This window comes from Diabrotica undecimpunctata, chromosome 6, assembly GCF_040954645.1.
Source record: "Diabrotica undecimpunctata isolate CICGRU chromosome 6, icDiaUnde3, whole genome shotgun sequence".
Taxonomy (NCBI): domain Eukaryota; kingdom Metazoa; phylum Arthropoda; class Insecta; order Coleoptera; family Chrysomelidae; genus Diabrotica; species Diabrotica undecimpunctata.
The window spans coordinates 107,073,659-107,099,901 of NC_092808.1; the positions used below are offsets into that span (position 1 = coordinate 107,073,659).

Sequence of the window (26,243 nt, forward strand, 5' to 3'; positions counted from 1 at the left end):
AAGAATAAGAGTCGAAGAAGAACTGACAGAGGAAGTAAGTATACTTAGAGGAGTTCGACAAGGATGCATACTTTCACCACTCCTATTCAACGTCTACAGTGAAGTGATATTTCAAGAAGCTTTATTGGATATTGTGGAAGCTATTTTGGTCAACGGAAATAGCATTAATAATATTAGATATGCGGATGATACGGTCATATTTGCAAGTGACATGGAAGATCTACAGTACATTATACAACATGTATACAATGCATGTGAAAGGTACGGACTGCAAATGATCTCAAGAAAACGAAACAATGATATTCTCAAAAAAACCACAAAATGTCGATAACCTGATCATCAATAATACAACGATCGCAAGAGTAACAACATATAAATATTTAGGAACGTGGCTAACCGAAGATGGAGATCAAACAAAAGAAATCAGATCTAGAATAGAAATGGCAAGAAACACGTTCATAAAATTGAAGGACTTACTTTGCAACCGTAACCTTAATCTAGAGATCCACACAAGAATGCTACGTTGTTACGTTTTTTCTACTTTACTATACGGCATGGAAGCGTGGACAATAAAACAGTCTGAAATCAAAAAATTAAACTCCTTTGAGATGTAACTAATATAGAGGTGTTACAAAGAATGAAGAAAGAATGTGAAGTCATAAAATATGTTAAAATTAGAAAGATTCAATATCTGGGTCATATAATGAGGGGCAAGAAGTACGTATTACTTAGGTTAATTATGCAAGGGAAGAGAAACCCAGGACGACGCAAAATATCCTGGCTAAGAAATTTAAGAGAGTGGTTCGGTCGCAGCTCATTAGAATTATTCAGAAGTGCGGCCAATCAAATTAAAATAGCGATGATTATTTCCAACCTCGGATAGGAGAAGGAACCTGAAGAAGAAGAAGCTATTCTAAAATGAATCTCCTTATCTCTTTTAAGAGTTTTTTAAATTTTCTCATTAGATTATAGGTCAGCTTGCCTTATACTAACTAGGAACAGTGTAGAGGTGTTGAATATATCCTTTCTTGGACTGACGGATTAGGGTCCAGGTATTTCCTATTGCGGCTATCAGATCTTGTATAGTGTGATAGGGACTCCTTGTACTAAAAAGATAATTAATTAAAAATTTTAACATATCCAATTTTACCCAGTAGGACGCTTTTTGTTAGAAATCTGACTTCGTCAACTTATAGTTCATATAATTTTATATGTCGCCACTTAACTCAGTTATAGAAAAATATGGACTTAGCTACTTTTGCATTGACCCCTTTAATTACTCAATACACTCACTACACTATAAACAATTTACAACAAACGAATTGGCGCAGTATGGCAAAAAGAAACAAAAGGCCGTATATTTTGTTAACAACATTTATTTAATACATTGAGTTTCTTCACTTTGGATCGCTGGAGTCTTTAACACTTCCACATTAAGATCTAATATTACTGTAACACACTTAGATGCATTGGTGATATTTCGCTGCAGTTGAATCTTTTCAAAATGGTTTCTTTTGGCGTATTTTCAACCTGTACACTATATGTCCTAAATAATCGCTGTTTGTGTACATTGTTATATTGTTGTGGATGGGCTAAAAGAATGTCTTTCGAGAATCTAACACAATATTTCTTCTTCTTAAAGTATTTATTCCAGTGGGATCCATGCCAAGAAATCTTGCTGAGTTCCTGGTCTTTAGGCGTACCTACGCCATTGAAGGGGATTGTCCTTTCATTGATTCTGTAAATTCTGTCCCGATGAATATAATTCTAGAACGACCTTTTCTTTATAATTTCAAAATATCCATTTAAGTCATCGTTAGAATCTGTTGAATTCTTTTAAAATAAAGTAAATATAAAAAAACTTCTAAAAATCTTAAGAGCCATTATTTTTCGGATTTACTACATCTTATTTTTTTCTTTGCAACACGGTTAAAATTCAATCAGAGCAATTTTTCTAAATTTTATAATTCTTTAATAAAATACAACACTCCTCTACCTGTTTCTGCCATAATAAGCCCGTATTCGATGCAATAATAAATTTTGGAAGCTAAAATTGATATTTAAATTTGTTTAACAATGTATGTATGTCAGCCAGGGGCCTACAAGTTGCTCTAAAAGGTAATCCTGGCTTATATCGCTCTATTGCATTTACATGAATATTCTCTAAGCTATTAGAAAATATAGTAAGCAAACACCACTCTTGATCTATTCTTCAAAATAAAAACTTAAGGTCTTTAAAGGGCAGTGATATTTACAGACTCTCAAATTGCAATGAGAGAAATTCAGTATATCTGAATAATCTAATCCCATACAAATAAACAAACCAATAAATTATATATACAAAATACAAATCATGCAGATAAAAGTTCAATATGTTTCGATGACATCACACGTAGGGATCGTGGGAAACAAAAAAGCAGATATAGCAGCAAATCAGCCAGGAATATCATGAAAGAGATGACTTAAAAATCCCATGCCTTAGCAATAATGGCTAGAGCGATGGAAGTTAGAAGATTCAGTGGTATAAGTGAAGAGTGGAAATTAGAAATGGACAAAGTGCCAAAAACAAAGCTTTGAGATAATCTAAAAAAACAGTATAAAAATCCAAAAACATTACTGACAAAAACTTTACTTGGTACGTACATTTAACATAAAATGGTAAATCTATCCTAAGAGTAACGTATGGACCTAAAGTTTTGGGAAAAATTTCAAAAGCATATAACTCTGACCACAATAATCTTATATTTTTATTAAATCATTCAACAATTTAACTTAACTATCCTTATTATAAATCAAAATTCAAATGAGAGACAAGGGGCCATTATTTTCGATTTGCCTAATAATACCCCTGACGCGTTGCATCATCCTTTGGACGACCTCGGCGTCAATATCTCTAATTTTTGTATGTATGCGGCGTCTTAACTGTTCCTGATTTTGTGCTTCCCATCCGTTATTATAGACTTTCCGACTTAATATTGCCCAGAACTGTTCAATTGGACGAGCCTGAGGTAGGTTGGGGGGATTGTCTGCTTTCGGTACAAAGGTAATGTTGTTAGTTTCGTACCAGTCCCTTGTGATCCTCGCGTAATGACATGAAGCAAGATCTGGCCAAAAGACTCTTTGATCATTTGCATGATGTGTGTTCACAAACTGAAGCAATTTAAAGAGACATCTTTGAATATAAATATTTGCGTTTAAGGCTTCGCCTCGAACAACACCAATGTAGGGCTATGAGATAAAGCCAGCCTCAGAAATTGCACACCATACCAAAATTTTGTCCTCAAATTTTTTCTTACTTTTGAATTTTATTTCATCAGGTACATTTTCGTAATCGTTCGTGTAAAACCCATCGTTACCCTTCATCTCAGAGTTGGACAAAGTCAAATATTTTTCATCGTCCATCACGATCAACTTGTTGACGAAATGCACTCGCCCTAACGCGCCGCAACATCTCGGAATTCTCTCTAATTGATCCTCTGTGTATTTTGGAGCTTTCCTTCTTTTCCGGTAGATAATATTGTTACTCGATAGGGTCCTGTATACTGTAGTCTTTCCAACATGAAATCTTCTGGCCAGTTTTCGCTGTGAGACCCCAATTTTGTTCTTAGCTGCTTCAATCAGTCTTGCCTCTCTTATATGGTTCAAAATCCGCGGTCGGCCACTTTTACGCAAGTTAACACATGGTATCCCTTCTTCACATTCTCTGATTGTTCGATAAATTGTCGATTTGCTTATGTTTTGATCTCGATAAATATTAGCAATATCTCGTTTCGACATTCGCCCAACCATATTATAAACACCTCGACGAATATCAATTTTATAAGACATTTTGCAGAGCACAAACCAAAATATTCTGCTTTGTTTATTAAATGTCAATAACTGATGACATTTCAATTCCATGGCCTTCTTTGTTAAATGCATTTTGTTTCTCAATCAGACCAGGTGAAATTTTTCCCAAAACTTTAGGACCATACGTTATGTAAATGTAAAAGTAACTTCCTATAACTAAAAAGAATATTTTAAAGAAGCTAAGTAGGAAAGGGCGTAAGCGCCTTAGCTTTTATGAGATACATTTTAAAGGAATTTTCTTTAAGGTGTTCTGAAGACTGTAGATATGGAATCATGCTTCGAAGGGACGTCATTGTATTTTCTAACACTTTACTCTCTGGTATCAGTTTGACTATATCAGTTCGTCTAAGTTCAGCTAAAGTTTTCCCTTTCTTTAAGGCGTTAACCTGTACCGGTTATTAAAGATCAAAAAATGAAGTTTTTATATTAACAAGTGCAGCATTCACTGCATCGATTATTATAGATGTAGCTTAGCTTTGTTGATATTAAGCATTGTAATGTCAATGCGCTCATCTACTGCTTGTTTTAGGTCCCAAAATCCATAACTTGTCATGTCAACAATATTAAAAGGTGAATAAGGACTTAACCACTGCCTGGCGGTGTGAAGGCACATAAGCTTCAGTTGCCACCTTGCGTTTTTCGATCAATGCAAAGGTTCGGTCATAGGGCATAAAAATGTGACCGCTTACAAGAAACTTTTGCTTAATAGTGTCAAAAACGCCAAAACCTACAGGTGCTTGTTAAATACTCATTTGCGGATTTAGCTCTTAAATAATCACCAACATAATTGGAATCAAGTTTATGTGGGTTTTTACCATTAAACTATCAGATTCAGAAAACTTTGTTGCAGCATATCTGGTACGTTTATCAGTATAACACGTTTCATCCAACTTTTTCTTCTCGATAATCCCGCGTAATCTTTTATCATTAACAGCAAAATGATCTTGAAAGATTTTCTTACATCTTCTTCCTTCTTCTTCTTCTTTTTTTTATATAGACATGACTCTGTCTGTTCTTCAATGTGGCTTCCAGTAAGTTGTCATTCCATCGTTTGCGTGGTCTTCCTACTGATCGTCTTCCTATTGGGGAACCGTCTCTTGCCGTCTTTACTACTCTATTTGTTGTCATTCGGCTTATATGATCGTTCCATTCTACTCTTCTATTTCTTACCCAGTTTTTGATGTTCTCCACCTTGCATCTATGTCGTGTATCTGTACTTCTAGCTCTGTCCCATAGTATCTTACCATCAATTTTTCCAAGTGTTTTCATCTCTGCTGTTTCTAACATCCTTTTTGTTCTCTCTGTGTCAGGTCTTGTTTCTGCCGCGTATGTCATTATTGGTCTGATGACTGTTTCCTTACATAGTAGGACAAATTTTACATTACCATGTGGAAGTGTTGTTGCTTGACGTCGGCTATCTTGCTCATCCTCACACAAACCTCTTAGTCTTTTTTGAATACCGCAAATGCTTAAAAGCCCCATTAGAAAACCTGCTTTAGCACAATGCGGTTAGTAGTCTTAGTAGAATTTTTCAAAAAGAGAACGTCTCATTTCGTATGTAACATCTTTACCATTCAACTTGCATTTGCATGCGATCTGAAAAATACACAAGGTTATAATGGAAAATCATTAGGTTTTTATTTTGAACCTGTTTATCAGGATATTTTTTGGATCTACTTTAGTAAGTTTGTATGTTTTGTTTGATGCTCCAACTGATTTTAAGCGTTTCTTCTCACTGCCGAACGAACCATTGCCTTTAGGACATCTTTTTTTTCTAATTTTCTTTCATTTTAATACACTACAATCTATTATCACTCAGAACAAAAGGACACAGCTTACACATGCAGATCTCTAGAAGTAGATATATCTACCGTTGGACTTACGACCTTTCTAAAGAAAATGGTGCCGTACACACAGCCACCGACATCTACGAAAAGCTCCTGAAACTCTAATTTTAATGCTGGTACTTAGAACGTTTCTTATGACAATTCTACTTCAATAACTCAATTTTGAAAAAAAATGACACTGGCCATTTCTAATTTTCTCTCTTAAAGTAGTGTTAAGTGGATTAATAATAGAAAACAGCAAATTATCTTGATAATAATGTATTACTTGTAAACTGATTGGTCAAAATTTGAATATTTATAAAAATATAAAAAAAGATAATATATATTTAGTGGAAAAAGTCAAAAGCAATTACCCACCTAAGATATTGTCCACGCTAACGATAGGCATGCACAAAATGGACCTTGTGATAAAACCAGTCTTCTCTTCCACGTCAGTAAAAAATTTAGGGTCATTATATGCGTCTCTGATGTTCACCGTTTCTCCACTACGAGCGACTAAGCCAGCAATACTTCTGTCTTTAGCTAGGCGAACTTTTACATTTTTCTTATGCATAGTAGTTTCACCGACTCCTACACCTTCTTCGAAAACTTCAGCAGCCAAATCTTCGGCTTCTTCGTCTATAATAAAAAAGGTTCCCCTTTCTGCTCCTAAAGTTGATTTGGCAAATTTCTGAAAATAATAAATAGAAGTAAATTTCTAAAAAATATGAATAAAATTTTTTATAAAGATAGCTAAATTTTCTAATTTGTTATTGTAACGTTTTTAACAAGGTGCTGAAAAGATGGCGACTGAGGAAGCTCAAACAAGACCATTTTAAAAAACAGAAAAACTAGTAATCTAGGAAATATTTACAGAGAAGAAAAATAAAGGCTGATTTATTTAGAGGTACTTTTTTCAACAAGAAAAACCAATGAAAAAAATAAATTTTATTTGAAAATATTTATTATTATACAAAAGAACCATTCTATACAATTACTTCTTAAAGATAATTTCTTTTAAACGTTGGCCATGACTACGATTAAGTTGGTTCATTCTGAAGTTCCAATTCTCGATGACTCGTTCCAGCATTTTGATTGGTATGGTATTTCACCAATGACTCGAGTAATATTGGCCTCCAATGCCTCAATCGTATCTGGTTTATTCATGTAGACTTTGGACTTTAGGTAGACCCAAAAGAAAGAGTCTAGAGGTGAGATGTCACAGGATCTAGGCGGCTAATTCCCTGGTCCAAAGCGTGAAATAATTTGTTCACCGAATCGTTCTCGCAGTAAAGCCATGCTTTCACGGGCTGTATGGCAAGTGGCGCCATCTTGTTGCAACCAAATGTCGCGGAGACCACGAGCTTCAATTTCAGATACCAAATAGTCCGTTATCATGACACGAGAACGGTCTCCATTTATAGTATGGCTAACGTGTGTTTCAAAGAAATATGAACCAACAATTCCACCAGCCCATAAACCAACAACAGCCCATTCCAACAAACAGTTGTTTTTTCAGGATGTAATGGCAACTCTTGAACCTATTTGGGTTGTTCATCACTCCAAATATGTTCATTTTGTTTATTAACGTACCCATTAAGTCAAAAATGGGCCTCATCTGAAAACAAAATTTTTCTCGAAAAAGTGGATCTTCTGAAAGCTTATCAAGAGCCCATCGACTGAAACGGTGATGACTCGGAAGGTCAATCGGCTTCAGATCTTGCACTAATTGAATTTTGTATGCTTTTAAACCAAGATCCTTGCGTAAAATACGCCAAGTTGTTGCATATGACAAGCCAAGCTGTTGAGAACGGCGACGAATCGATTCTTCATTATTTTCGAGTACACTATCCGTTGTCGCCGCTATATTTTCTTCAGTACGTGCTGAATGTGGTCTATTTGGTCGCGTGTTATCCAATAATGAAAACTGGGTTTCAAACTTACTAATTGTAAAGCAAATTGTACGTTCGGTAGGCCGATTATGTGGACCATAAATTTCTCTAAGCGCACGAAACACATTCATCACAGAACTCCTATTTTCAAAATACAATTTAATAATTTCTAGACGCTGTGCCGGGCTAAGTATTTTCATCATGAAATGTCAAACAATACTGAACAAATGCAAAATGTCAGTTTGACAGTATTCATGTACGATCTCCAATCAAATTCCCACCAAAAAAAGTACCTCTAATTGAATCACCCACTAGAAGATACGAGAATTTCCTACGGTTTATAATAGAAGGAAAAGTGGAAGGAAAAGGAGATCCGGGAAGAAGAAAATACTCGTGGCTCAAGAATGTAAGAGACTAGACATGCATGGACACCCAACAGCTAAATATATACCAATATATACCAATTTGCTGTAAATATCGCTAACCTTCAGTAATGGAGAAGGTACCTACTTTAAGAATAAAACCGGTTTTAAACGATTAGTACAGTTTAGTATAAAGTATGCTAACAACAGAAAAAAAGACTAGTAATTACTTTTTTACCGAATTAATACCTCGTATCAATCAATATGATTACTTTTTTTTTGTATTTTATTAAATTGTAACATTTTTTTATATAATTAAAATATTAATTATTTTTATTCCTTTTACCCCCGTGATAATTCGCTTATGTTCGGTTTACCGTCTTCAAAATTTTATTGAATGCCCGGAATTTCCTTGCGCCCGAAAGGTTTTTAATCCTTCCCGTCTTAATCCGGGTCTTTTATGATAGATTTGTAAATATTCCGAAGGCTCGTATAGTAATTTTTCTGTAAAGACCCAATCTCGGGATTTCATATTCCATCACGTTTGTAGGTAGAAGTATACCGTTATGTTCAATGTTAATTAGAACCTTATCTTCTTAGAAATAGATACAGGCTGGCCTATCATTTTGGGGGGAAGATACCCTCACCTTTTCTTGGGTAGCTGGTAAAATTTTAGAGGAACCAAGTCACTTCTCGGTGGGCACTCGTAGAGAAAACGACTTATCGGTGGGCATCCGTCGAGTTAAGACCCTTAGTTCACCTTATCGTATCTGCTACCTTACCATCTCTGTGCATTTTCTTTATAAGTGTGTATACACTTGTTTATTAGAGTTTTTTTTATCTTACACTATATTAGTTTAAGTATAGTTGTAAAGCACCTTTAAGGGTAATTAAATTCAGTGTTTAATACCAGTACCGTATTAACTTCAGTGAATTAAAGCAGCAGTCTCCAGGAATTACTGTAAGTGACATAATTTTAATATCTCCACCTATCTGGGCAAGTAACATGGTATGGAATCATATCATCTTCCATTATCTGGATGTATCTCAAATTCATACACGTCTTCAAATGTAGTTGAGTGTAGCTACTGAATTTTGCAGTCAATTAAAGAACATTCTATATTTTTTTTGTTACGAACCAAATAATCGACTTAACCAAGTGCGGTTTGGTTAAATTTTTATGTTTTCACTTCAGTAACTTTTTTGTATTTTTGTAAATTTAGATTTTATTAATTTTTGTTACCTTTGGTTTTTGTTATAATTTCTTATTCATTTTTTTTGCTGTAATATCTCGAGATACGCCAAAACTTTATTTGTGCATGCTTGTGTTATACTTATATCTTTGTAAAGATATTTTCTAATTATATTTCTGCCTATTTTTATATGTATACCACCATTTTATAGTTGTTAATGTATTTTTATTACTTGTGTTGCATTCAGCAGCGTCGTAATTTTGTTGTTGTTTAATATATTGTTATTGTTTTATGTATGTATTTTATTTGTCGACTCCTAACAACGTTCCCTGATATATTTGCTTTTTACCTTTAAATATAACTATACCTTTGACCAGTAGAAAGATCAGGCTTATTAAGTTTCGTAGGTAAGTAAGTGTAATACCTAATATATTTATTTTTTTGTTTATGTAGAGTGTTGACCAAATTTATTCAATAATTAACAGTTGATATCTTTTCTTGGGTTTGACCTCTGAACCTAAATATCTTTCCTTATCTCTTTTCTTTTCTAAGGTTTCTTAATTTTCTCCTTAAACCCCAAAAAATTAAGTGGCGCCCTGTTCCCTGTCTTATCTTATCTTTGGTAATTTTACCCATCTATCTTTTTGTTTATTTCTGTATCTTTTCCAATATCTCCTATCGTATCTTTACTTATTTCGTCCGTTGGACCCATTCCTGGTTCCAAAAGCTAGTTTCGAACCCACGACTCGCTCTCCACCAACCATCTGGCTGCCGTCCGCAGTGTCTCCATTGGTGACCTTTCTAGCCCCATCAAAAAAAGGTTTCCGAGGTTACACATATTTTTATGCCACCCAAAGTGTGGGGCTTATATCCTTTTGTTTTTTTCTTTGTCCGTTGCTTTTGCTTTTCTATACATTTATATAACGCCAAGCTACGAGAACCCCGATCAGCTTTGGTGTTCTATTTCTATTTATTTCTTCTTCTATTTGCTTTATCTCTATCTCAGTATTCCTTATTTTCTTCTTCCGTTCCGTCTGGTAAACACATTACAAAAGTTCTCCAGATTTATGTATAAATTTTGGAATTAAACCTGATCTTTCTTTGGTATTTTGTACTATTTTTATATTTTTTTTATTACCTGTAGACTTAAATTAAAAAATGAATAATTTTGAAGTCAATTTTCTTAATTCAGAGGAAATTAATTATGAGTTAAAAATCAGAGGAACTGTTACGAGTAGAGAAATAAAAGAAAGGAGGAAAATCCTCAAGAGATTGTTAGTTAGGGACAACAGCAATCAATTATCTTTAAATACCTTAGATTATGATAACGAAAAGACTGCTATTAAAAATTCTATCGATAAGATTTCAAAGTTAGTTGAAGAGTTTGAAGGTTCTTCAACAGATTCTTGTTTTCGCCAAGTCAAATCACGACTTATTCATTTGTTAGGTAGAATAGATCGTCTCCCTATTCCCGAGCCCGATTCTGAGGAATCTATTTCTTTTCGAAATGAATCTAATGCTACCTGTTTGTTATTGGAGCAAGAGATGAATGATAAAGTCATTCCTTTAGCTTCTAGTTCTTCTTCTGTCGAGTATGTCTCTCCTGCTGCTCCGCAGATAATACATGTTTCGACTCCCGATTCAAATATCTCCCAATATTCCATATTTAAATGGAATGTTAAATTTAATGGTGATCCCAAGACTGTGTTTGATTTTATTGAAGGAATTAATGAGTTATCTGAATCCCGTAATGTTCCGAAAGATATTTAATTTAATTCGGCTATTGAATTTTTCTCTGGCGATGCCGCGGTGTGGTTTCGCAGTATTAAGTCCTCAATAAGTTCTTGGGATGGACTTGTTGAAGTTCTTAAATCCACTTTTTTATCTCCCGATTTCGACGAAGATCTTTGGGATCAAATCAAAGGTCGCAAACAAAAACGTAGCGAGCCTATCGTAATTTTCGCCGCGCAAATGCTATCCCTTTTTAATCGTTTATCTCGCGAAGCATCCGAATCCACAAAGTTAAGGATTATTTGTAAAAATATCTTACCTGAGTATATTCCTCATGTCATTTTAAAAGACATTAATACCGTGAGTGAACTAACTCAAATTGTTAAGAAGTTGGAAGATGCTAACCCTTCATTGTCGGCCAAGTTCTTCCAAAATTCTAAAATCTCTGTTGTCGAGACTGATACTCCTCAGTCAAAGCGTCATTCTCACAACAATGCCTCAAATGCCATATCTTCTCCATCTGCCTCTAATCACGTATCTAATTCATCTAATTCGAATGATAAAAACACTTCGAAAGTAGCTACCTGTTGGAATTGTCAAAAAACAGGTCATATCTATCCCGCCTGTAAAAAGGAACGACAGCACAAGTTCTGTTACAAGTGTGGTAATCCTAATGTGACTCTCCATACCTGTAAAAAATGCCGCATGCCTTCAAAAAACTAGTTCGTCGAGTTTGTTCTGTCGGTGCAATCTCGTTACTTTACCGTCCCAATAAATCCGACGTTAGAATTCAAAATAATTGGAATCAGTGGTTAAAGACCGTCAAATATTTTTATCGTAATAGTGTTACGAAAATTGCCGCCCCGGTGCTAATTAATAAAATTAGCGATTCTAGGCCGCATATTTCTGTCTCAATTTTCTCAAGAACTTTTACAGTCCTTCTAGATACTGGTTGTTCTATAACTATTGTTGGCGCAAAAGGCATTAAATTCCTTGAATCCAACAACTTATCTGTTGATCCATCTCAACATCAAAATGTTTCATTAGCTGACGGCTCTAATCGCGCTGTTACCGGTGTAGTCGATCTCCCTATCTTAGCTAACGATGTTTGTCATGTCATCAAAGCACTAATCGTACCTACGTTACCTTATACCTTTATCCTCGGTAGCAATTTCGTTAAGACTTTCTCTCTTATAATAGATTTTTCTAAAAATACTTGGCTTACCGGAGATAATGATCCACAAACTTTTACCGATATCGATAATGAGCTCGATGAAATATCTTTATGTACTATCGATCATTTAAATCCCACTCAAAGATATGTCGCGACTAGTACTATCGAATCTTTCTCCCAAGTTAGCAATATAAAGGGATTAGGCCACACGGATAAAATCCAAATGAATATTGATACTGGAGACGCGAAACCTTTCAAAAAACGTCCGTTTCCCATGTCTCCCTATATGTCCAAAATTCTCAACGAAGAATTGGACGAAATGCTTAGTTTAGGTGTTATTGAACCTTCTAATAGTCCGTGGTGTTCACCGGTGCTATTAGTCAAGAAAAATAACGGCGAGTACCGCTTTTGTTTCGATGGTAGAGCTCTCAATGAGGTAACTAAACGAGACTCTTACCCTTTGCCTAATATTGACAGGATCCTTTCGTTACTGAAAGGTATAAAATTTATAAGTTCCGTTGACTTAAGAAAAGCTTTCTGGCAAATACCTTTAGATCCCTCTTCAAAAGAAAAAACTGCTTTCAGTGTCATCGGTAGAGGTTCCTTTCAATTTACTGTCATGCCTTTTGGATTATGTAATTCGGCTCAAACTCAGCAGAGATTAGTCGATGCAATTTTTGGTCCTAAATATGAACCGAACATATTTTGTTATCTTGACGACATCATCATTTGTTCCGATAATTTCGAAGAACATATTAAATTATTATCTGAGGTTAAAGATAAGTTAAAAGAGGCCAATTTAACTATCAATGTTGATAAGTGTGAATTTTTCAAGTCTGAATTAAAATTTCTGGGTTATATAGTAGGTGATAATCTTTTAAGGACTGATCCGGAAAAAGTCTCTGCCATGATTAATTATCCCCGTCCAAAAACTTTTACGGAAGTTAAAAGATTTGTTGGAATGTGCTCTTGGTACAGGCGATTTATAAATAATTTCTCGACCCTTGTCTCTCCTATAAATGACCTATTAAAAGGTAAAAAGAAGAAACAGTCGGCATACTGGACTGATTCCGCTGAAAATTCCTTTATTTTAATTAAAGAGGCTCTTATCTCTGCCCCTGTTCTAACTCAACCTGATTTTCTAAAACCTTTTGTTATCCAATGTGACGCTAGCGATACTGGGTTAGGAGGTGTCTTAACACAAACCGTCGATGGCTCGGATGTAGTTATTGCTTATGCTAGTCGTACCTTATCTAGGGCTGAACGAAACTACTCTGTCACCGAGAGAGAATGTTTAGCCGTAATTTTCGCTATTGAAAAATTTCGTCCCTATATCGAAGGAGTCAAATTTCAGGTAATTACCGACCATCATTCCCTGTTGTGGTTAAAAAACATTAGTAATCCTTCTGGCAAACTTGCGCGTTGGGCAATGCGTTTACGTCAGCATGATTTTGATCTTATACATCGGAAAGGAACTTCTCATATCGTCCCAGATGCACTAAGTCGCATGTTTACGAATGAGTCTATCTCCGAAAAACCACAACTTTCTTATCTGGAAGTCGACAAGGATCGAATTGATCCTTGGTTCGATGATTTTCGCTCTAAAATTTTATCAGAGCCCAATAAATATCCTCAGTGGAAAGTAGAGGATGATTTCGTTTTTAAATTAATTCCTTCCGAATTACCTGTTTCCACTAATAATAAAGAGTGGAAAATTTTAGTACCGAAACCCCAAAGAAATGATATTATCACTTCTTGTCACGATCCCCCTACCTGTGCCCATCTTGGCTATTTCAAAACTTTAAATCGTATTCAAGAGTTATATTATTGGCCCAAAATGCGGAAAGATGTACTTCGTTTTGTTAGGTCTTGTAAAATCTGTGGAGCTCAAAAGATGTCGACTTTGGCTCCCATGGGTTTAATGGGACGAGAAAAATCCGCTAGGTTCCCTTGGCAAATAATTGCCGTAGATCTTATTGGTCCGCTTCCTCGCTCAAAAAGAGGATACACTTTTCTTCTTGTTGTTACCGACTGGTTTTCCAAATTTACGTTGATTCATCCTTTGCGGAAAGCTACCACGCAAAATATCATTAATTTTCTTGAAAATGACGATTTTCTTATGTTCGGAGTCCCTCAATTTCTTATATGTGATAACGCCCGAAATCTTAATAATTCTTCGTTAAAGAATTTATGTAGTAAGTATAAGGTCCAAAAAATATGGTTTAATGCTGTCTATTCGCCTCAGTGCAACTTCGTTGAACGTAGCAATAAAACCATAGGAACTGCTATCAGGTGTTATATTAAAGATCATTCCGATTGGGATAAAGAAATTCCAAAAATCCGTCAAGCTATAGATACCGCTAGACATGAAGTCACTAAATATACCCCATCTTTCCTTAATTTTGCCAGGTATGTCCCTATTGCCGGTAACTATTATTCTCTATCTGCCGATAATTTGATATCTACCGTTACTTCAGAGCAACATGACAAATATGTTTCTGAAATACGAGGGTTTTTGATGAAATACAACTTAATCTGAATAATGCGTACCAACGCAATGCTAAAACGTATAACTTACGGCGACGCGATGTTCAATTTCACGTCGGTGATACAGTTTGGAGACGAAATAAGGTTCTATCAAAAGCCGTCGATAAGTTTATGGCTAAGTTAGCACCCAAATATATCTTATGTACGGTAGTCAAAAAGCTGTCTCCCCTTGTATATACACTGAGGAATTCCGATGGTTCAAATGCTGGGAACTGGCATATTAAAGATTTGAAACCATATCTCGATGATACTGATAATTCTTCAAGTGAAGATGAATCCGATCGGGATTAGTTTGTTTTTTTATCATATAACATTATCTACCGTCCTATCTATATATTTATATGAATATTTTTCTCTTCTATCTTCTCTCGTCTACCTCTTTGATTGCCCACCAGAAGTCACATATCTTTGAGTACGGTTAGGTGAAAAATATCACCATACCGTTATCTATTAGATCGGCTAGTGAGATAATTACTCGCTGGTCTCTAGTATCGTACCTATAAGTGAAAAATCACTTGAATTATCTTTGAGCCAAAACTCATTACCTTACCGATAAGTGAAAAATCACTTAAATTATCTTTGGGTAAAACTCATTACCTTACCGATAAGTGAAAAGTCACTTAAATTACCTTTGAGTAAAGTTAAATTTATCTTTGCTCGCTATCTTATCTTATCTTCTTATCTATCTTATTTAGGTGGAAAACCACTTAAAATTATTTACGCGAAAGCTCATTACCTGGTCAGTACGCGAAAAATCATTTGCTTACTGCACCGTTAAAGTGTAATAACTTTAATTACGTTATTATACTTTTATTATCTATATAGTAGTTATAGTAACTCCTTCATTATCTAGTATAAGTTTTTTTATTTGTATAAAAAACTGATACTCAATCCTTTATGGATTTATTAACCCCGAATGGCGATAAATTACTTTTGTTCTGTCATACAGCCAGTGATAAATCAAGCTACCATGGTGAATCATGAGAATGAAATTCTCGACGCACAATCTTTTTTTCTTTTTCTTCTATATTTCGGAATCTGTTTTGACCTTACTAGTTGTTACGAGAGGAACGGCTAGGATGATGATCTGGGATTCGTCCGCTAGGGACCTGTTGAACTTTTAAGGAAGACAAACACATTCCTCTTAATTCTTCTTACCCTTTCATTCTTTTAGTACTGATGTTGTCTACAGACCCCTTTCCCTGATATGACTTAGAAGTTTTCTTTATGTCAACTTCAACCCGATTGTGACTTTACCGATTGTGACCCTAAATTAAATTTAGGCGTGTGATACGCGAAGCTATCAACTGACAACCAGGTACTTAATTTCTTTCTTTCTTCTTCTACTCTTATTAATGCTAGTTGAGTTTTATTTAATTCTTTTCGACTTTCACTTTGGCATATGCTTTCCATTGTGATTACGATTTTATCCAGTGTTGTTATTTAAGCCATTTCGATATCTTGTTTTTAATTAGAGATTTCCTAAAAATATCTCGTTCTCTAATTTATCTTAACGAATTACTGATGAGTACTGATCTCGATGTTATCTCTTAAATAGGCATTTCTTTTGTATCGAGGTCTACCTTTAATAATTCTATTATCTTGACGTTAGGTTACTTCATTTCTTAATGATGTTAACGTCTTTTATATATTGTACTTCTTTTCGAGGCACGTTCTTCGAATCGTTTAAAGGGTATACAAAAAAATGTATCCTTAGGTTTTGATCGAAAACCGTTTTCTTTCTTCTTCTTCTTCCAGTTTCCTCTCTTGGGAGGGGGCTGTGTAACATTTTTTTATATAATTAAAATATTAATTATTTTTATTCCTTTTACCCCCGTGATAATTCGCTTATGTTCGGTTTACCGTCTTCAAAATTTTATTGAATGCCCGGAATTTCCTTGCGCCCGAAAGGTTTTTAATCCTTCCCGTCTTAATCCGGGTCTTTTATGATAGATTTGTAAATATTCCGAAGGCTCGTATAGTAATTTTTCTGTAAAGACCCAATCTCGGGATTTCATATTCCATCACGTTTGTAGGTAGAAGTATACCGTTATGTTCAATGTTAATTAGAACCTTATCTTCTTAGAAATAGATACAGGCTGGCCTATCATTTTGGGGGGAAGATACCCTCACCTTTTCTTGGGTAGCTGGTAAAATTTTAGAGGAACCAAGTCACTTCTCGGTGGGCACTCGTAGAGAAAACGACTTATCGGTGGGCATCCGTCGAGTTAAGACCCTTAGTTCACCTTATCGTATCTGCTACCTTACCGTCTCTGTGCATTTTCTTTATAAGTGTGTATACACTTGCTTATTAGAGTTTTTTTTATCTTACACTATATTAGTTTAAGTATAGTTGTAAAGCACCTTTAAGGGTAATTAAATTCAGTATTTAATACCAGTACCGTATTAACTTCAGTGAATTAAAGCAGCAGTCTCCAGGAATTACTGTAAGTGACATAATTTTAATATCTCCACCTATCTGGGCAAGTAACATGGTATGGAATCATATCATCTTCCATTATCTGGACGTATCTCAAATTCATACACGTCTTCAAATGTAGTTGAGTGTAGCTACTGAATTTTGCAGTCAATTAAAGAACATTCTATATTTTTTTTGTTACGAACCAAATAATCGACTTAACCAAGTGCGGTTTGGTTAAATTTTTATGTTTTCACTTCAGTAACTTTTTTGTATTTTTGTAAATTTAGATTTTATTAATTTTTGTTACCTTTGGTTTTTGTTATAATTTCTTATTCATTTTTTTTGCTGTAATATCTCGAGATACGCCAAAACTTTATTTGTGCATGCTTGTGTTATACTTATATCTTTGTAAAGATATTTTCTAATTATATTTCTGCCTATTTTTATATGTATACCACCATTTTATAGTTGTTGGTGTATTTTTATTACTTGTGTTGCATTCAGCAGCGTCGTAATTTTGTTGTTGTTTAATATATTGTTATTGTTTTATGTATGTATTTTATTTGTCGACTCCTAACAACGTTCCCTGATATATTTGCTTTTTACCTTTAAATATAACTATACCTTTGACCAGTAGAAAGATCAGGCTTATTAAGTTTCGTAGGTAAGTAAGTGTAATACCTAATATATTTATTTTTTTGTTTATGTAGAGTGTTGACCAAATTTATTCAATAATTAACAGTTGATATCTTTTCTTGGGTTTGACCTCTGAACCTAAATATCTTTCCTTATCTCTTTTCTTTTCTAAGGTTTCTTAATTTTCTCCTTAAACCCCAAAAAATTAAGTGGCGCCCTGTTCCCTGTCTTATCTTATCTTTGGTAATTTTACCCATCTATCTTTTTGTTTATTTCTGTATCTTTTCCAATATCTCCTATCGTATCTTTACTTATTTCGTCCGTTGGACCCATTCCTGGTTCCAAAAGCTAGTTTCGAACCCACGACTCGCTCTCCACCAACCATCTGGCTGCCGTCCGCAGTGTCTCCATTGGCGACCTTTCTAGCACCATCAAAAAAAGGTTTCCGAGGTTACAAAATTTAATAATACATTTTGACCGTGTGTCCAAACTTCAACCTGATTATTGTATTCACGCATATTACAATCTGTTCCATCACAAAAAATAAGAAATCTGCTTATAGCTGCCCAATAGCGAGTACCTACTCAAATAAGCCATGTATTAACATAATTTAAATCTATGATATAGCAGATGGTTTATAAACAAAATTAAAAAAAAAATAACACAGAAAAACAACACGTTTTTGTTGAATTGAATGAATTGAACACAAATGTTCTTCCATGTGAAATGTTATGCAGACCCATGCCGAGCGGACAAAATAGTCTGTTCTTGTATTCTGAACTTACTGAAAGTGGTATTTTTAGGTCTTGGTGGTCTGATTCGTAACATATGGGAAATTGCAGATCTGGCGAGTAGTTTTTAAAGCAAACGTTATCTGTATTTGTTTTAAACTATTTACTTGAACTTATTAGAATTTAAGCCAGCTCTCAGGTTTAACTAGGTTGTTTTGTAATTCCTATGATGGTTCAGTTATTATAGAATTTAAAGCCATTGCAACTGTATCATCGCCTTAAATAGTAATTGTTGTATTGTTGGTGGTTGGGAGATTCCCTGTATATTAGGTAAAGAGTAGTCCTATTATGCTTTTTTATGGAACCCCAGAACATATTGAAAACAGGTTGGTGATTAGCTCACTTCTTTTGACATATTGTAAATTTATATTACGTCACTGTATAATAATAATTTTATACTTGGAAAATTTTATGCACAAGGTTTAATTTATGATTCTTACAGTAGTTAACTAGATATAATGTAAAAGGTACTTTACCGTTTTCCAGAGCAAAATCAAGTTTATTTATATATTGCACTGATAACAATTTTGTACGCAATCTTATTCATAAAATTAAATTTACCTGACAAAGGTATGACTCATACATAACGGTTATAAATTGCGTCAAGGTGAATTTATTGTAAAGAAGTTTTTTAGATTTAAAATTTTAATAATAAAAAATAAAACCTACAGAAAGAAGAGTACAATGGAAAAATAAAATTTATAATACCAAACTTTAGTCATATTGTAAAACAGATTATGATGATGTAGAAGGAGCAAGTAAGTAAGATGTTATTCATCAATAGTTTTGAAAGAAGTTGCACTCATATTATTAAATTATTATTATTATTATTATACATAAGCGAGGGCAGAGGAACTAAGTCCCTATTATGCCCAAAAACAAAGAAATTTCATTAATAACCTACTAGTAAAAGACAAAAATTACAAATAAAAGAAATAAAATTACAATTTTTGGTTTAAAAGAAAAACAATATTTTAACTATAATGTAAAACGGTCAAGTCTGTTTTTGAACGAGTTGGTAGAGGGAGCAGAGACAATGTTATCGTTAAGGTTATTCCAGCACTCAAAAACTCTATTTGGTAAAAAGTTCTGCCTTGATCTTGTAGAAAAATTTTCTTTCTTCAGTTTGAATTGACGACCTCTGACGCGTTCATCTTGATTAATGATAGACATTTCATCGAGATTTCCAAAATTGAATTTTAATATTTTAAAAGTTGTAATTAAGTCTCCACGTTGTCGGAGAAGTTTAAAAGAAGTTAGGTTAGCCATACTAAGTCTTTCTGCATAAGAAGGTCTTCTCGGTCCCAAATAAATTCGGGTGGCTTTTCTTTGGACGTTTTCCAACATAGTCTTGTCTCGAACCAGATCAGGATACCACGTTGGTCCAGCTTATTTAAGTATGGGTCTTACGTACAGAGTGTAAAGTTTACAGAGTGATTGCATTGAAACTCTCGAAAAACACCTCCGAATAAAATACAGTCTGGAGTTCGCACGTTTAAAAATAGACGTAATATGGTCGGACCAAGTTAGGCTGCTGTTTATGATAACACCAAGATCGTTATACGAAAACACAGAATCTAATGGCTGCCCGTTAATAAAGTAAGGCACAAGTGGGTTATCTTTACCAATTCGAAGCACTACACATTTTTCCGCGTTTAAGGGTAGTAACCCCTGGGAACACCAAGTTAAAATAGAGTCCAAGTCCATTTGGAGGGTTAGCTGGTTTGTGATTGGATTGGCATATATTTTTGTGTCATCAGCGTAGAACGATATTTAACTTGAGACATAATAAGGACCATCGCTGGTGTAAACCGTAAACAGCAGAGGTCCAAGGACGGGACCCTGAGGCACTCCACTTTCCACTAACCTGCCCTGTGAGAAATATTCGCCAACTCTAACTTTGTAATATTTGTAATATCATCTATCCAACGAAGTAAAGTACCGCGAACTCCGAAATGTTCTATCTTATGTAGAAGTCTGCGTTTGGGTACACGGTCAAAGGCTTTAGAGAAATCTAGATAAACAACGTCGACCGGCTGCGAACTGTTAAGGGATGACGACCAGTCGTTAACACAATGTAAGAGATTGGTTAGAGTAGAGCGACCAGAGACAAATCCATGTTGTTGTGTTGGAATAACATGTTCCTGGAGAAGGAATTTGGTCATCTCCTCGTAGATAATGGCTTCCATAACATTGGCAAATACTGGCAGCAAGCTAATCGGACGATAACTGTTGGGGTCGAGTTTGTTGCCTTTTTTAAAAATAGGGGCAACGGAAGCTAATTTCGAACTAGGGGGTAAGGAGTTCTGAATGAAAGAAGTTTGCATAATTAACGTTAAGGATATTGCAAGCGTGTCTGCGCACCTTTTTAACAGTTTTGGTGTTAAACCATCTAAACCGGGTGAAGCGGCTGTGCGAAGTTTAATTAAGTGTTGTTTGACATGATCCAGTGTGAATTAAACTTGCTGTAAGGATGCGCCGACACGATTACAGTTAATAGCAGGTAGATAACCATCATTTGATTCTTTAGTAAAAACCTGTGAAAATGCTAAAGAGAGAGTTTCGGAAGATTCTTTGTCAGAAGAGCATAAAGTCTGGTTGGATTTTTGAAGTAGAGGAATGGAAACTTTAGACGTCATGGAGGAACGTATGTATTTGTAGACTTTTTTAATGTTACCGCTTTCGATAACATTTGCTTCAAAATTTTGTCTTAGGGTTTTTAGAGATGTTTTTAAGTTATTTGAAAATCTGCGGTGGCTTTGGAAATCACTAAGAAGCCCGGTGTGTTTAAATTTTCACCATAGATGTCGTTTGTGATTAATTTGTTTAATTGCTGTTCGATTTATCCAGGGTTTAAGGTTGTTTTTATAACTCTTACGGAAAGTGGTATTTGTAGAAATTATATTGTGGACTTTATCGAGAAATGCAGTCCACATTAATGAGGGGTCGTTTAAGTTTGTAAAAAATATTATATAATATTATTTTTGCGGGGTAATATTTGATTGAACTGAATGTGAGCCGTTATAACTGCGTGATCTGACTTTCCTATAGGAGAACTGACTTCGAGAGATGAAATCAGCTGTTCGTCATTAATAAGCACTAGATCTAAAGTAGAAGGTTGGTTATTATTTCTAAATCTAGTAGGTTCTGTACCTAATGAGTTGTATCAGGTTTGAATTTACTACAAAGCTTTTAAATAAATTATGAGCGTTTTCGGCGTCAGATAATGAAGTTATTGGCCAGGTGATCTCTGGGAAGTTAAAATCTCCAGTAATGATAAGATTATCAAGAGATGATAGTTCTTCAAGTTTTGTGAAGAAAACATTATCGTGTGCAAGACGTAGTGTAATAGGTGGACGATATATACATACTAAATTAAGGCAAAAAGAATTTTTAGTAACAGATAAGTGAATTGCATCTATTCCAGTAATATATATTAGCTTAATGTTAATTTTGAAAGTTGTGGTAATAATATTAGATAAGTAAATGCCTACACCGCCACCCACACGATTTTCTCTGTCTTTACGATATATTGTATATCCATTTATATTAACAGAGGAGTCAGGAATTGTGGGTTTAAGTCAGGATTCGGCAATACAAATAATGTCCGGCTTAGGAAGTTGCACTGTTCATACAAATTCGTCAAACTTAGCGGAAAGTGAATCTAAATTAGTATATAGAAATAGCCAGTCATTAAATTTGTCGGTAGAAAAATTATAAACGAAATTTCGTGATTCTGGGAGCGCCATTGATGTATTTATAGCCCAGTCTGGTTAAAAAAAAAGGTGGAAAAATTTTTCGCAGATATCTGAAGCTTTTATGACATAGGTTGGGGATACTAGATGATGAATAGATGAAAAGATACTCCTAGTTTTACCTTGCGTTTTTTTTAAGCAATAATTTATGGTCACAATTTGATTTTTTGTCTATAAATTTTTTCCCTTATAATTTAAATAAACAGTATTCATGTCATTTTTTTATGTCAAGAATATCTTTATTTTCCCGTTTTTTTAATTAAAATTGATAAATAATTTACAGAGATATTTGCAAAAAAGCAGTTTTTTTGCACTAATTTATAAATTTTATTAATTTTTTTATTAACAAAATACAATGGTATTAATACATTTAAACATCAAGGAATTACCATCTTTTAGATTTGTGCGAAATTTCCCCCCGATCAGTCAAATATTTTATAAGTTATTTAATTTGTTTATCCCTGAGGCTAATTATTTAAACTATTGAGCTTGCCCTATGCATGATGCTAGACATATTCATCAAATTTCATAGGTTTCTTTAAGACTTGGACTATCTCAGAAGTTAAATGCATATTGAGTTTTCATCGAAATTATTTACAAAATAAACGTTTGAAAAAGGGGTATGTTTTTTACTTATAAACAATTGTAATAACTTCTATATTTTTCAAGCTACAGACTTGTACGTACAACCATTGGATAGCTGGTAAAAAAGCTCACATTAAAAAATAAAAAACCTTCTATGACCAATAGGAACGAAGTTAGTGACTATTTTTAAAAAAATCATATCTCCATTGTTTATAAACATTAAGAAGTAAAATTTGTGATGAGAATGGAGGAGGAGCGGTGGCCAAAGAAAGCCTTAATGTATGTTCCGCCAGAAAGAAGGAAAAGGGGAAGACCACCAAATTCCTGGAGAAGAGAAATTACAAAAACAATGCAATCTAGAGGCTTAGACGAGGGAGATTGGAGAGATAGGAAAAGATGGAGGCTGAAATGCGGGAAGCGGCAATCGCCGTAGGACCCCCGTTATATGATGATGATGAAGAAGTAAAATTTGCACAAATTTTGAATGAAAATCTAAACTTTATATTGAAATTTATAGCTATAAAATTATCTAATTTTTCGAAAGGACGGTACTTTCGAAAGATCGACATAGGAAAGTGGAGAGGATATCTGTTTCTGCTCCGTTTTTTTTTCGGCAGCGGAACTTCAAATTGCAACGCGTAGGAAAAATTTACATTATCTCAGCTTTCTTTGCAGCTGCAAGCCTCTTTTTTTTATTCTGGGGTAGCTCGTCGAAATATGAATAACTACATAATTTTCACTGGCCGGAAAATATGGGAAAACTCGGAAAAATTGAGTCCATTTGAAATTCACCCTAAATACTTATTTTTTTTTAATTTGCTCGAATAGTCTGTCGCAGTATGAATAATGATTGATGCCAAAGCTTTGGCAATAATAATAACAACATTAAACTTAATGTGGCTTGTAGATCAGCCCTAACAATTAATAATCTTTATTCTAAGATAAAAGATAAGACTCCCATAGATAGGCTTAGTAATATTGTCTACAACATTCCATGCCTCTCTTGCAACAATTCCTACATCGGTCAAACATCTCAATTATTGAAATCACGCATTACACTACACAAAAGTGATTCTCGACTTCACCCTGACCGTTGTGCATTAGCCAAACATGTCCATTCCACTGGTCATCTCATGGACTATACTAACACCACAATTCTCCACCGTGAGAACAATAAATCTAAAAGAGAGTTCATTGAAATGTCTTATATTTTCCTTAACGATTTCTCCATTAATGTTAAGAGTGACATCAAGAATCTAAGCGATATATACCACTTGTTACTTAAATCAGATACCAAGAACAATACTATATCACAGATAACTAACTTGACTGATATATCCATTAACAACTAACATACCTTTATAATTAATTTTCATTAACACAAAAACGTATATAACATTTCCTTGCTTTTCTTAGATACATCTCAATAAGATGCAATAATACATGAACAATATAATATAATTAAATAAAGAAAATCAAAATAATATTTCCCTATACTGGGATTTAAATTCATTCGTTTTTTACCAATGAACCTTAACGACATAAAGATTCATAAGAACAATGAAGTTGTCAGCGCTTGCGTTCTGGCTAAAACAGAACCTCACTTTTAAACTATCTAAAAATCAAAAATTTAGTTATTGCCGACAATTCAAAGAATTACCTCCTTTTAAATGTAGTTACATTGGGTTTTTCGATTAACCTTGGGTAAGCCTTTACGTGTCAAGTTCAAAGCTACCATACATTTCAAACCTTAAAAAAACTTTTTTTGCACATAGTAACAAAAAACACCACTATGTTACTAGCTAAGTTTTTTAATATTCTAACTCTACAATTCTAAGTTACGGTAAGATCAATAATGTTTTAATAGATAATATATGGTAGCTAATTATAATTTATTCTCTTTTAGCCCTGAAGAAGCCAAATTAATTCTCTTTGGCGAAAACGTTCGGCGAAACAATTGATACACATTAGAGTCTTTCTTGCAGATTTCCCCAATATTTAAGAGTTTACTATTTAACTAATCTGCAAAGATTAAATTTTTTTTCTCTCTCTCTCTCTCTCTCTATATATATATATATATATATATATATATATATATATATATATATATATATATATATATATATATATATATATATATATATATATATGTATATGATATAAAATGTTTATTGAACTTTACTTACTTTTTTTATTTTCTTTACATACTTACATTGGTTTAAAAGTTAAAATTTGGTTCATTTATTCGACTTCACTGTCAGGTCTGAACCTTTTTGTTGCAGGTTGTTTGTCTTCACTTATTAAGTCAGTGTTTCCATACATTAACATATTAATGGGCGATCTTAATGCCAAGGTGGGTTAAGGTAAGGTAGGAGAACAAGTAGGAAAATATGGGCTTGGAAACAGAAATGACAGAGGAGATCGATTGATTCAATTTTGCCAAAGTGAAGACTTCGTAATAACAAATACCTTTTTCAAATTACCTCCTCGACGGTTATATAGATGGACATCTCCACAACATACCAAAGAAAAAATAGTGAGAAATCAAATAGGCTACATTATGATAGCAAGGAGGTATCATAATGCTGTTAAATGTACTAAGACGTACCCAGGAGCTGATATAGGCTCAGATCATAACCCGGTAGTTACTGTGATAGAGGCGAGACCAAAAAAGATTAGAAGTTAGAAACTTAGTTAGTTAGAAACTTAGAAACAAAAATATACGACAAGAAACAGGAGAAGAAATAAATGAAAACTTCCGTTCAGTGCAGCAACAAATTAACGATACAAGCAACGTTAACCAAAAATTAAAGTACCTACATAAATACAGCTATACAAACAGCAGGAAAGAAACATCTTACAAAAACAACAACAAAGAATAAGGGGTGGATGACACAAGATATACTAGACTTGATGGAACAAAGAAGAAAGATGAAGAATTACCCAGACAAATACAAAGAAATAAATAAACACATAAAAAGAGAATAAAAGAAGCCAAAGAGGAGTGGATTAAAGAACAATGTAAAGAAATTGAAACCTATGAGAAAAAGTACGATGCGTTCAATATGCACAAAAAAGTAAAAGAGATAACAGGAAGCATAAAAAAATGCCAAATAGGTAAACTTAAAGACAAAGATGGAAATCTTATTGTAGATCTAGAGAATAAAATAAAAAGATGGACAGAATACCTGAATGAATTATTTGAAGACGATAGAAACAACTTAACTCAGATAATCAATGCAACTGGGCCAGACATATTGAAAGGAGAAGTAGAATACGCAATAAGAAACGCTAAAAATGGAAAAGCAAATGGACCTGATGAAATTCCTACAGAACTGTTGAAGCTTTTGAATAATAAATCCGTAACCATAATATTAAATTTTGCAGCGAGGAGCTAAAACAGTTTCCCCTCCACTTTCCTATGTCGATTTTTCGAAAGTAACTTCGTTTCGAAAGGTTTTAAGTTTCGAAAAATTGGAT

The 26,243-nt window shown here is 34.1% G+C and overlaps 1 protein-coding gene across 1 annotated transcript in view; it reads right to left on the reverse strand.

Annotated features, from left to right (window-relative positions):
• The window catches only part of LOC140443697 (cAMP and cAMP-inhibited cGMP 3',5'-cyclic phosphodiesterase 10A-like), a 168,241-nt gene that overhangs the window by 61,223 nt on the left and 80,775 nt on the right, over window positions 1-26,243 (reverse strand). Inside the window, exon 4 of the mRNA XM_072535076.1 lies at window positions 6,054-6,366. Coding sequence (XP_072391177.1) covers window positions 6,054-6,366 — 313 coding nt within the window. The remainder of the gene's footprint in view (window positions 1-6,053; window positions 6,367-26,243) is intronic.